General features: G+C 45.3%; 1 protein-coding gene across 3 annotated transcripts in view; it reads right to left on the bottom strand.

Annotated features, from left to right (window-relative positions):
- NINJ1 (ninjurin 1) overlaps positions 1–11,512 on the bottom strand; it is an 82,920-nt gene extending 71,408 nt beyond the window's left edge. For 2 of the 3 annotated variants that reach the window (XR_008844918.1, XM_056524336.1), the window contains exon 1: positions 11,353–11,512. Coding sequence is in view for 1 of the 3 variants with exons in the window: in XM_056524336.1 (XP_056380311.1) it covers positions 11,353–11,424 (72 nt within the window). In the remaining 2 variants the exon portion in view is untranslated. Of the gene's footprint in view, positions 1–6,366; positions 6,673–11,352 lie in introns of those variants that run through there. The other variant, XM_056524337.1, reaches the window with a different exon arrangement.
- Between the last annotated feature and the right edge of the window lie 700 nt (positions 11,513–12,212).

Raw genomic sequence — 12,212 nt, 5'->3', positions numbered from 1 at the left:
TAGAAAACTATAAAAACCCACACATTACTGCTCTACAAAAGCATTTTCCTATCTTTAATGACAATTTGCGCCAAAGCCTATATGACACAGTGTTTTTCATTGCCGAGTTGAGAACCTGACGTTGAAATACCTCTAGAACCACATTATTACCAAAAGACAAGGGGTAGATGTCAATGACTAATCTATTAAAATGCCTGAACCAAGATAAGCAGCTTATTCACCGTCACTTAGTAGAGAGAAGTAGATGGTGTGGGATTATTTACTGACCATCTCCACCTCTAATGCAGCGCTTTGAAGCAGATCTATTAGAACAGTCTCAAGAAAGACTAGAACATGCAAATGCATTCACTATGTAGTAATTAATAAAATAATATTAATGTATATCCCTAGTTATATGTATTACTTTCAACCAGGGCTGAATCAACTAATCGATTATGAATAGTTAACTATATACATAATCGATTGGTTGATTAGTTGGTCAGCCAAGATCTACAGTTCACATACACTTAGTGATTATCACTATGTATATATGCAACTGTGGTCCTCGGCAACCTGTTAAGTGAAGAGGGGGCCCAGCTTTCTGCAGCTCCCTTCTGCAGCTATCGTGAGTCCCCGGTTGTCAGGTTCTGTGCTAAAGGCCAGATTCCCAATAGTTGCAAAGAGAAGATGTAGGAAGGGTAAGATTGTGTGCTGGTCCCCTCTTCACTAAATAGGCTGCTGGGGGCACATGGGATGGACAACCAGGGAATGTGCTGCCCCTCCTATCTGGCCACAGGTAAGAAACAGGGAGGGGGGTATAGCTCTTACAAGGAAAAAAAAGTATATATATATATATATATATATATATGTTTATACACACACACACACACACACATATATATATATTTATATATACACACACACATATATATATATATATATATATATATATATATATATATACACACACACACATGGGGCAAAAAAAAGTATTTAGTCAGCCACCAATTGTGCAAGTTCTCCCACTTAAAAAGATGTGAGAGAGCTGTAATTTTCATCATAGGTATACCTCAACTATAAGAGACATAATGGAGGGAAAGAATACAGGAAATCTCATTGTATGATTTCTAATGAATTAATTGGTAAATCCATCGGTAAAATAAGTATTTGGTCACCTACAAACAAGCAAGATTTCTGGCTCTAACAGACCTGTAACTTCTTCTTTAAGAGTCTCCTCTGTCCCTCCATTACCTGTATTAATGGCCCGTTTGAACTTATTATCAGTATAAAAGACACCTGTCCACAACCTCAAACAGTCACCCTCCAAACTCCACTATGGCCAAGACCAAGGAGCTGTCGAAGGACACCAGAAACAAAATTGTAGACCTGCACCGGGCTGGGAAGACTGTATCTGTAATAGGAAAGCAGCTTGGTGTGAAGAAATCAACTTTAGGAGCAATTATTAAAAAATGTAAGACATACAAGACCACTGATAGTATCCCTTGATCTGGGGCTCCACGCAAGATCTCACCCCGTGGTGTCAAAATGATCACAAGAACAGTGAGCAAAAACCACACGGGGGACCTAGTGAATGACCCACAGGGAGCTGGGACCAAAGTAACAAAGGCTACCATCAATAACATACTACGCCGCCAGGGACTCAAATCATGCAGTGCCAGACGTGTCCAGCTTAAGCCAGTACATGTCCGGGCCCATCTGAAGTTTGCTAGAGAGCATTTGGAGGATCCAGAAGAGTATTGGGAGAATGTCATATGGTCAGATGAAACCAAAGAAGAACTTTTTGGTAAAAACTTAACTTGTCATGTTTGGAGGAGGAGAAAGAATGCTGAGTTGCATGGAAAGAACGCCATACCTAATGTGAATCATGGGGATGGAAACATCATGCTTTGGGGCTGTTTTTCTGCCAAGGGGCCAGGAAGACTGATCCATGTAAAGGAAAGAATGAATGGGGCCATGTATCGTGAGATTTTGAGTTAAAACCTCCTTCCATGAGCAAGGGCATTGAAGATGAAACGTGCCTGGGTCTTTAAGCATGACAATGATACCAAACACATCACCCGGGTAATGAAGGAGTGGCTTCGAAAGAAGTATTTCAAGGTCCTGGGGTGGCCTAGTCAGTCTCCAGATCTTAACCACATAGAAAACCTTTGGAGGGAGTTGAAAATTTGTGTTGCCCAGCGACAGCCCCAAAACATCACTGCTCTAGAGGAGATCTGCATGGAGGAATGGCCCAAAATACCAGCAACAGTGTGTGAAAACCTCGTGAAGACTTACAGAAAACATTTGACCTCTGTCATTGCCAACAAGGGGTATACAACAAGGTATTGAGATGAACTTTTGTTATTGATCAAATACATATTTTCCACCATAATTTGCAAATACAAACAATGATAAAAAAAATCAGTGTGATTTTATAGATTTTTTCCTCTCATTATATCTCACAGTTGAGGTATAACTATGACAACATTAACAGGCCTCTCATCTTTTTAAGTGGGAGAACTTGAACAATTGGTGGCTGACTAAATACTTTTTTGCCCCTCTGTGTATGTATATATATATATATATATATATATATATATATATTTTTTTTTTTTTTTTTTTTTTATTTAAATAATTATTATACATATTTCAATATAATAAAAAGCTTCTCCTCTGCATCTAGCTGACCCCACACAATGCATCCCTTACCTAAAACACACAGAAGACCTTCAGTCCGATCCCCTCATTAACTCCTCCTCTAGTCTAACTCACAAATTATCTTTATCTCTACTATGGTTATTTTAATCTGATTAGTCGATTAACCCCTTCATGACCCAGCCCATTTTCACCTTCAGGACCTGGGCATTTTTTGAAAATCTGACCACTGTCACTTTAAACATTAATAACTCTGGAATGCTTTTACTTATCATTCTGATTCTGATTTTTCTAACTTTGAAAGTCTCTGCTTGAAAGGAAAATGGATATTACAAATAAATTACATATTGATTCACATATACAATATGTGTACTTTATGTTTGCATCAAAAACTTGCCAAGTTTTTACTTTTGGAAGACACCAGAGGGCTTCAAATTTCTGCAGCAATTTTCCAATTTTTCTCAAGATTTTCAAAATCGTACTTTTTCAGGGCCCAGTTCAGGTTGGAAGTGGATTTTAAGGGTCTTCATATTAGAAATACCCCATAAATGACCCCATTATAAAAACTGCACCCCCCAAAGTATTCAAAATGACATTCAATAAGTGTTTTAACCCTTTAGGTGTTTCACAGGAATAGCAGCAAAGTGAAGGAGAAAATTCTAAATCTTAATTTTTTACACTCGCATGTTCTTGTAGACCCAATTTTTGAATTTTTACAAGGGGTAAAAGGAGAGAAATCACCCTAAAATTTGTAACCCAATTTCTCTCGAGTAAGGAAATACTTCATATGCGTATGCAAAGTGTTCGGCGGGCGCAGTAGAGGGCTCAGAAGGGAAGGAGCGACAATGGGATTTTGGAGAGTGAGTTTTTCTGAAAGGGTTTTTGGGGGGCATGTCCCATTTAGGAAGCCCCTATGGTGCCAGAACAGTGGACCCCCCCACATGTGACCCCATTTTGGAAACTACACCCCTCATGGAATTTAATAAGGGGTGCAGTGAGCATTTACACCCCACTGGCGTTTGACAGATATTTGAAACAGTGGACTGTGCAAATGAAAAATTTTATTTTTCATTTTCACAGACCACTGTTCCAAAAATCTGTCATATGCCAGTGGGGTATAAATTCTCACTGCACCCCTCATTACATTCCGTGAGGGGTGTAGTTTCCAAAATGGGGTCACATATGGATATTTATTGTTATGCGTTTGTCAGAACTGCTGTAACAATCAGCCACCCCTGTGCAAATCACCTCAAATGTACATGGTGTGCTCTCCCTTCTGGGCCTTGTTGTGCGCCCCCAGAGCACTTTGCGCCCACATATGGGGTATCTCCGTACTCAGGAGAAATTGCATTACAAATTTAGAGGGTCTTTTTTCCCTTTTACCTCTTGTGAAAATGAAAAGTATGCGGCAACACCAGCATGTCAGTGTACACTAACAAGCTGGTGTAGACCCCAACTTCACCTTTTCATAAGGGGTTAAAGAAGAAAAAAATAATAATTTGTAACACAATTTCTCCCGAGTACGGAGATACCCCATATGTGTCCCAAAACTGTTGCCCTGAAATACGACAGGGCTCCAAAGTGAGAGAGCGCTATGCGCATTTGAGGCCTAAATTAGGGATTGCATAGGGGTGGACATAGGGGTATTCTACACCAGTGATTCCCAAACAGGGTGCCTCCAGCTGTTGCAAAACTCCCAGCATGCCTGGACAGTCAATGGCTGTCCGGCAATACTGGGAGTTGTTATTTTGCAACAGCTGGAGGCTCCGTTTTGGAAACAGTAGCGTACCAGACGTTTTTAATTTTTTCTGGGGAGGGGGGCTGTGTAGGGGTATGTGTACATGTAGTGTTTTTTACTTTTTATTTTAGGTTAGTGTGGTGTAGTGTTTTTAGGGTACAGTCACATGGGCAGAGGTTTACAGCAAGTTTGCCGCTGGAAGTTTGAGCTGCAGCGCAAAATTTGCTCCATCTCAAACTTGCAGCACTCACTGTAAACCTCCGCCCATGTGAGTGTACCCTGTACATTCACATTGGGGGGAGGGGGCAAACATCCAGCTGTTGCAAACTCCGAGCATGCCCTTTGGCTGTCCGTGCATGCTGGGAGTTGTAGTTTTGCAACAGCTGGAGGCACACTGGTTTGGAAACACTAAGTTAAGTAATAAACTTTCAAGTGTTTTGCAACCAAACTTAGTGTTTCCAAACCAGTGTGCCTCCAGCTATTGCAAAACTACAACTCCCAGCATGCATGGTCTGTCAGTGCATGCTGGGAGTTATAGTTTTGCAACAATTGCAACAGCTGGAGGCACTGAGGTAAGAAACGGACAATGTTTCCCAACTAGTGTGCCTCCAGTTGTTGCAAAGCTACAACTCCCAGCATGCCCAGACTGCCCAGGCATGCTGGAAGTTGTAGTTTGGCAATATCTGAAGGATCATATGTTGCCGAACTACAACTTCCAGCATGCTTGGGCAGTCTGGGCATGCTGGGAGTTGTAGTTTTGCAACATCTGGAGGTCCACAGTTTGGAGACCACTGTATAATGGTCTCCAATCTGTGCTCTTCCAGATGTTAGAGAACTACAACTCCCAGCATGCCTGACAGACTGAGCATGCTGAGATTTGTAGTTTTGCAACATCTGGAAGAGCACAGATTGGAGACAATTATACAGTGGTCTCCAAACTGTGGACCTCCAGATGTTGCAAAACTACAACTCCCAGCATGCCCAGAAAGCCAAAGGCTGTCTGGGCATGCTGGGAGTTGCAGTTTTGAAACTCCCAGAGGCAGCAGTGAGATCGCTTTACGGCGATCTCACTGCTGCCAATGATGATGCCGCACTGCTGCCGGAAACTCACCGCCGGGATGCAGCGCCGCCGGGACCGCCTGGAGGACGACGCTCGCGCCGGGACTGCTCGGGACACCGCATGGCCGGGTAAGTGACGCCGGGGGACGGGTAAGGGACACTTAGCAGAGCGGTGTGTGTCCCGATCCCCGTGATCAGGACTCACACACCGCGCTGCTAAGTATTCTGATAGCGAAACTCTGCTATCAGCTAGTCAGATTTGACCAGCTGATAGCAGCGATCGCTGGGGGGGGTGTGGGGGGGGATGAAACCCCCCCCGTGGTCACATGGTAATATGGCTGGCTATCAGTGATAGCCACCATCTTACCGGGCACTGCGGGATGCCGCGAGTAGCGGCAAAAATGTTCATGACGTACCTGTATGTCATGGGTCGGGAACACCTTGCCACCCATGACGTACAGGTATGTTATAGGTCGGGAAGGGGTTAATCAAAACAATAAATCGGCCAAACAATCGATTATGAAAATAATAGTTAGTTGTAGCCCTAGTTTCAACCGACCTAACATTACAAGTATTGAAATGTTTGAAAAGAAAGATCAAACCTCCTTCAGCTGGATCCAGCACAAAAAATACCTGAAATGTTTACAGAATCTAATAACAAACATGGAGACAGTTTACACAGTATAAACATTAATCAGAGTCCAGTAAATGGACTTTAAAACCAGTTATCTCCTACGATTTAGAAATTTCCATGTGCTTGTACTACGGTACAAATACCCCCAGGAACCAGGGAAAACATTTTTCTTTTAAAAACGAATAATTTCAAGGGGAAATCTCTGATTCTAACTTTAAAGGAAAACTGTCACATGTTTTGTCCTGCACTATCCACAGGACCGAAAAATCGTGCGGGAGACACTGAACAATTTGAGTCCTACCTTGCCCGGATCCGCTGTGCCGTTTGCCCGTTACAGGTCTTTTTCTGTGTATTAAAATTAGAACTTAACTGGCAAAGGCGGGGTTACTGCCTTCAACTGCCACTGTATTGTAACCGCCGCCCTGCGAGTCTCAAACTGCCTACACCCTTACTTCAGCGCTGCTCCGGACGAATGAAGCAGCGCTGAAGACCGCTTCCGGGTGTAGTGAGAAATCCCGCACATGCGCAGTAGCGTCCGGGACTCGGCCTATATGAGATTACATAGTAAAGCAATATATGAATATTAATTAGCCGGGCGGTGCTGCGGGCAGGGCGGCGGTTACAACACAGTGGCAGTTGAAGGCAGTAACCCCGCCTTTGCCAGTTAAGTGATAATTTTAATACACAAAAAAAGACTTGTAACGGGCAAACGGCGCAGCGGATCCGGGCAAGGTAGGACTCAAATTGTTCAGCGTCTCCCGCACTATCCACAGGTGCCTGTGGATAGTGCGGGACAAAACATGTGACAGTTTTCCTTTAAGAATTGGAAGATAAAGGGAATATCTACCCAGGGCTGTAGCTCTGATGAGGGGTGAGGCGATCGCCTCAGGTGAGCTGTTGCAAGGGGGCACATGGGGGGACCAGCACACATTAAACTTAGGCATTGACTCCCAACCAGGGTGCCAGGACACTCTGCTGGGAAATATGGCGCTAACATTTTTTATTTTCCTGCCCAGGCTTGCGCACTTGTCAGTCACAGGCGTGCAGGCCAGGCGGGAGGGAAGTCTGTGTGCAGTGCCGGGATGGGAGATGCTGCAGCTCCAATCCTCATGTATCCTTCCTCTACTGTGGAGCAGTTCTGGATTCTCCCTGGTCCCTCAGCAGAATGATGTGGATTAGTGATGAGCGGCATTGGTCATATTCGAATTCACGATATTTCGCGTATTTTTTGTATTCGCATATTCACATATGTCCTGTCCCAGATGGGGAAGAAAAGAATAAGAATAACTGATTATTTGGTAAGGGTGTCCCGCTAATGTTTTTTTTTTCTCGCCTTAGGGTAGATACAGAGCTGTAGCCAGTTCTTTTTGCTCCCATCATTTGGACCCCACTGGTTTACTGCCTTTTGACACAATTGTGATGAAATTCAAATTGGAGAAATCTGACTTTCATAAATATCTTCAGCTACGGCCCTTCATATCCACAATTAGAGGACAGCTTGGCACAAATGGATCCCACTTTCAACCTTGTTTTATTTCAGAGAGGCCTTTTAGGAAAGGGATTTCCCTGTCATACCAGGCTCTCATCTCAGACGCAATACCGTATTTTTCGCCCTATAGGACACACCGGCGTATAAGACGCACCCAATTTATAGGTGCAAAATCTAAAAAAAATAAAGATTTTGAACTCAATAGTGGTCTTCAACCTGCGGACCTCCAGATGTTGCAAAACTACAACTCCCAGCCGTTGGCTGTCCGGGCATGCTGGGAGTTGTAGTTTTGCAACATCTGGAGGTCCGCAGATTGAAGACCACTGCATAGGAGGTAATACTCACGTGTCCCCGCCGCTCCGGACCCGTCACCGCTGCCCTGGATGTCGCTCCATCGCTGTCGCCGTGTCCCCGTCGCTCCGGAACGTCTCTGCTGCCGGCCGGGTATCCTCGCTCTCCGTTGCCGCCATCACGTCGTTACGCACGCCGATGCACGCACGCGACGACGTGATGACGAGGAAGGAGAGTGCCGGCCATACAGGGGATCCCTGAACGGAGAAGACACCGAGGAGTCAGGTAAGGTCCCTCCCGGTGTCCTGTAAGCACTAACCCGGCTATTCAGTCGGGCTGTTCGGGACCGCCGCGGTGAAATCGCTGCGGTCCCGAACAGCCCGACTGAACAGCCGGGTTAGTGTCACTTTCCCTTCAGACGCGGCGGTCAGCTTTGATCACCGCGTCTGAAGGGTTAATACAGGGCATCACTGCGATCGGTGATGTCCTGTATTAGCCGCGGGTTCTGGCCATTGATGGCCGCAGGGACCGCCGTGATAGGGGTGTATTCGCCGTATAAGACGCACCGACTTTTTCCCCCCCAGTTTTGGGGAAGAAAAAGTGCGTCTTATACGGCGAAAAATACGGTACCTCCTCACAAGGGCCCTGTGACAGAAGGGTATAATAATCTATCTAATTGTATTTTAATAAATATTTCCTGCATCATATCATACAATTGAAGCACGGTTCATTTATTTCATCACTCTCTATTTTTAACATCATATATCAGTATATCTGATATTGTCCTTGAGGTTTATGGTCATTTTTTTCTATTGTACAAATGTATTTCACACGGAAGGTGTAGTAGGTGTTTAACCATTATACTCCTCGGTCAATAAATTGTGAGCAGCACATAACATTTTTTATCTAATTTACAAATCTGTTTAACTTTCTGGCACCAGTTGATTTAAAAAAAAAATAATAAATAATGTTTTCCAGCGGAGTACCCCTGGAATTCCCAACTTTTTGTCAGAAGGATAAGGGGAGGAGGAGGGGCAGCCATGATAAGGGTGCTATGACATTTTCTGCACCCTACCCTGTCATGTGGAGAGTTATGTTATCAGAAAACGCTTGTAACCAGGGACATCTATGGGAAAGACAACTGAACAACTCAAACCACATCAAAGTCAGCAAAAACACGGGGGTTTCCAGGTATCAAACTAAATAAGCTTTAGGTGTAAACATTAGGGATCGACCGATATCGTTTTTTTAGGCCCGATACCGATAATCGGTGGAGGTTAGGGCCGATAGCCGATAACTTATACCGATATTCCGGTATAAGTTATCGGCTATTTATCCCCCCGCAACACCGCTGCAGAGCATTGATTTAAAGCGGGCGCTTCAAATCAATGAACTGCAGTGGCTTTTGCGGTGCCATAGGCCGCCGCCGCCACCCGCTTCTCTCCCCCTACCTGTCCGAGGGTCCTGAGGGCTATCACCGCCACCCCCGCCGCGCCTAGGGGTGCCTCCAGCTGTTGCAAAACTACTACTCCCAGCATACCCGGACAGCCGTTGGCTGTCCGGGCATGCTGGGAGTTGTAGTTTTGCAACAGCTGGAGGGCCTACTGTAGGTATATATACAGACCCCTGTCCATCCCAGAACCCTGACTCACCTTACCAGTTGCTGCAGGGACCATACGGGGAGGGTGGTCCGGGCCATCCATCCTTCCTGTAGTGTCCGGCGGCATTCCGGGTGGAGGGTGAACCGGTCCGGGCTGTCCTTCTTCTCTGGGGATCCTCTTCTCCACTCCGGGCAGGCTCCGGCCTAGTAACGCTGCATAGACGCTGCTGTGCAGCGACGCACCTGACGTAGCGGCGTCTATGCAGCATACTAGGCCGCAGCCTGACCGGAGTGGAGAAGAGGATCCCCAGAGAAGAAGGACAGCCCGGACCGGTTCACCCTCCACCCGGAATGCTACAGGAAGGATGGATGGCCCGGACCACCCCCATTATGGGTAAGTTTAATTTTTTTTATTGACTCGGAGGGTGGGGGAGGGGCCCGACCGGTATAGCGGTATGGGCAAAAATCCATACTGTGGTAGAAAAGAAAACCGGTATCCGGTTCATACCGGTATACCGCCCAGCACTACGGTGGGGGGTTCGATGCAGTGCTGTGGACGGTCGCGGTGCGACGGGTCAGGGGGGGGGGGGTTCGGTCGCTTTGCGGTGGGGGCGGTGCATTATCGGCTTATCGGCAAGGTAATTGCCGATACCGATAATGCCCAAAATCGTGATAATCGGTCGATCCCTAGTAAACATAAAGTAAACTAGAGTGATTTCTTCTGCGGCCAGTATCGGGCACGAGGTCATAGTGCTGTACCATTGTGTCATCACATTACATCACAATGGATGACATCACTGCAGTGTAACACACCAGTAACGGGGGAGGTAATATACTATTCGGAAAACCCCTCTAAGGCCCCTTTCACACTACAAAATTACTCAGTTTTAAAGATCCGTTTGAAGTTCCGTCTGAAAGTCAGCTGAAAACGGCCGTTACAAAATCCTATACGGCCGTTAGAAAATCCCTTTATAGTCTATGGGATTTTTACATTATCCTTTTTAACCCGTTATCGCCCGTTATTAATAACGGCCATTATTTTGTGACGGGTGAATGCACTATTTCTCCCGTTACTATCTTCCGTCACAAAATAACATCCGTTATTAATAACAGGTTAAAAAGGATAATGTAAAAATCCCATAGACTATAATGGGATTTTTTAACGGCCGTATAGGATTTTGTTACTTTTCAGATGGAACTTCAAACGGATCTTTAAAACGGAGTAATTTTGTAGTATGAAAGAAGCCTAACATTACAGCAAATGTTTTTCCAGCAGTTGCAAACCTACAACTCCCAGCCTTTGGCTGTCCGGGCATGCTGGAAGTTGTAGTTTTGCAACAGCTGGAGATCCACTGACCTACAACCTGTGCTTCTCCAGCTGTTGCTGAACTACAACTCCTGTCTGGATTTGCTGAGGGTTGTAGTTTTACAACTCTTGGGGAGCCCAACACTGACCTGTACACCTCTAGGCTTAGGTCACATTTATCTGCAACCTGTTGGTGGCGCTGTAGAGCATCACTTCAGTGTTGATACAACTGTCACTTCTTGATACAAAGTTACAGCTCCAGCACCTTGTATCATCATGACCACATATTGTGCAAATCAATGAGTCCCTGTGGGCAGGAAGGTGATGAGGAGGAAGATGAGGATTATTATTATTATTTATTATTATTTACAGCATCTGTAGTGATACAAATAGTCAGACACAGCTGTCACTACTGGGGTGCAGACATGTTTAGGGGGATCTAGTACAGAATACAGTACTGATTCATAGACATAACATATACCCCTATGGGGGGCATAGAAGAGGGTCAGATGCCAGGTCAGTGATTGACCCCGATCATCAGGACTACCACCCCCATTAAGTTACTCAGAGCCCCCAGACTCCTCAGCCCCTCCTCGGTTACCTCGTCGTCCTGCAGATGCTCCCTCTCCTCCAGCCGACCATTCAGCTCCATAGCATCTGTCCTGGTCCCCATGATCCTCCTTACACCGGTGTCTGTGAGGGTTGAGGAGCCGCAGCACACTGCACACAGGTCGGGTTCTCGTCACAGGATCTGCCTCCTGGAAGTGAGAGCAGGGGAAGTGCTACCGAGAAGAACGACACTGCGCCCCCTGGAGGCTGAAACTAGTAGTGCACCAGGAATCATCTTTCACTTCCACAAGGGAATTTCCTGATCATTTTTGTAGTTTTGCAACAGATGGAGGTCACAGTATGGAGACCACTGATTATTTTTTATAAAAGGGTCCCATAAAAAACTGTCTTCATACCATATCCTATAACAGTGTTCTCCATCCTGTGCCTCTCCAGCTGCTGCAAAACTACAGCTCCCAGCATGCCATTGACCATGTTAGGAGTTGTAGGTATGAAACAGCTGCAGAGCCATAGGTTGGGGAACACTGCTATAAGATATGGTTTAAAGATTGGACCCTTTATCAAAATGTCTATAATTCAGTGGTCTTCAAACTTTGGACCTCCTTCTGTTGCAAAACTACAGCACCCAGCATGCCCTGACAGCCCTTGGCTGCACTAGAATATCTGAGCGGAATTTCAAAGTGGAATTTTCCTTGTAAATTCTTTAAGGCTATGTTCACATGGCAGAAATTCTGCATAGATGCCGAATTCCGTGTCTGCATTAAATTGACCGAAATTTATTCTGGAATCCACACGATATTTGCACAAATTACGCATTGTGTAAAGAAAGTCCCACTGACTACAATGGGGTTCCGCTCCTGAATTCCACAAAGATTTAAGACCCAACTTAAA

Source organism: Hyla sarda, chromosome 6 (genome assembly GCF_029499605.1).
Source record: "Hyla sarda isolate aHylSar1 chromosome 6, aHylSar1.hap1, whole genome shotgun sequence".
NCBI lineage: Eukaryota > Metazoa > Chordata > Amphibia > Anura > Hylidae > Hyla > Hyla sarda.
The sequence above is the reverse complement of the archived record's forward strand: the minus strand, read 5'-3'. Positions and strand labels throughout refer to the sequence as shown.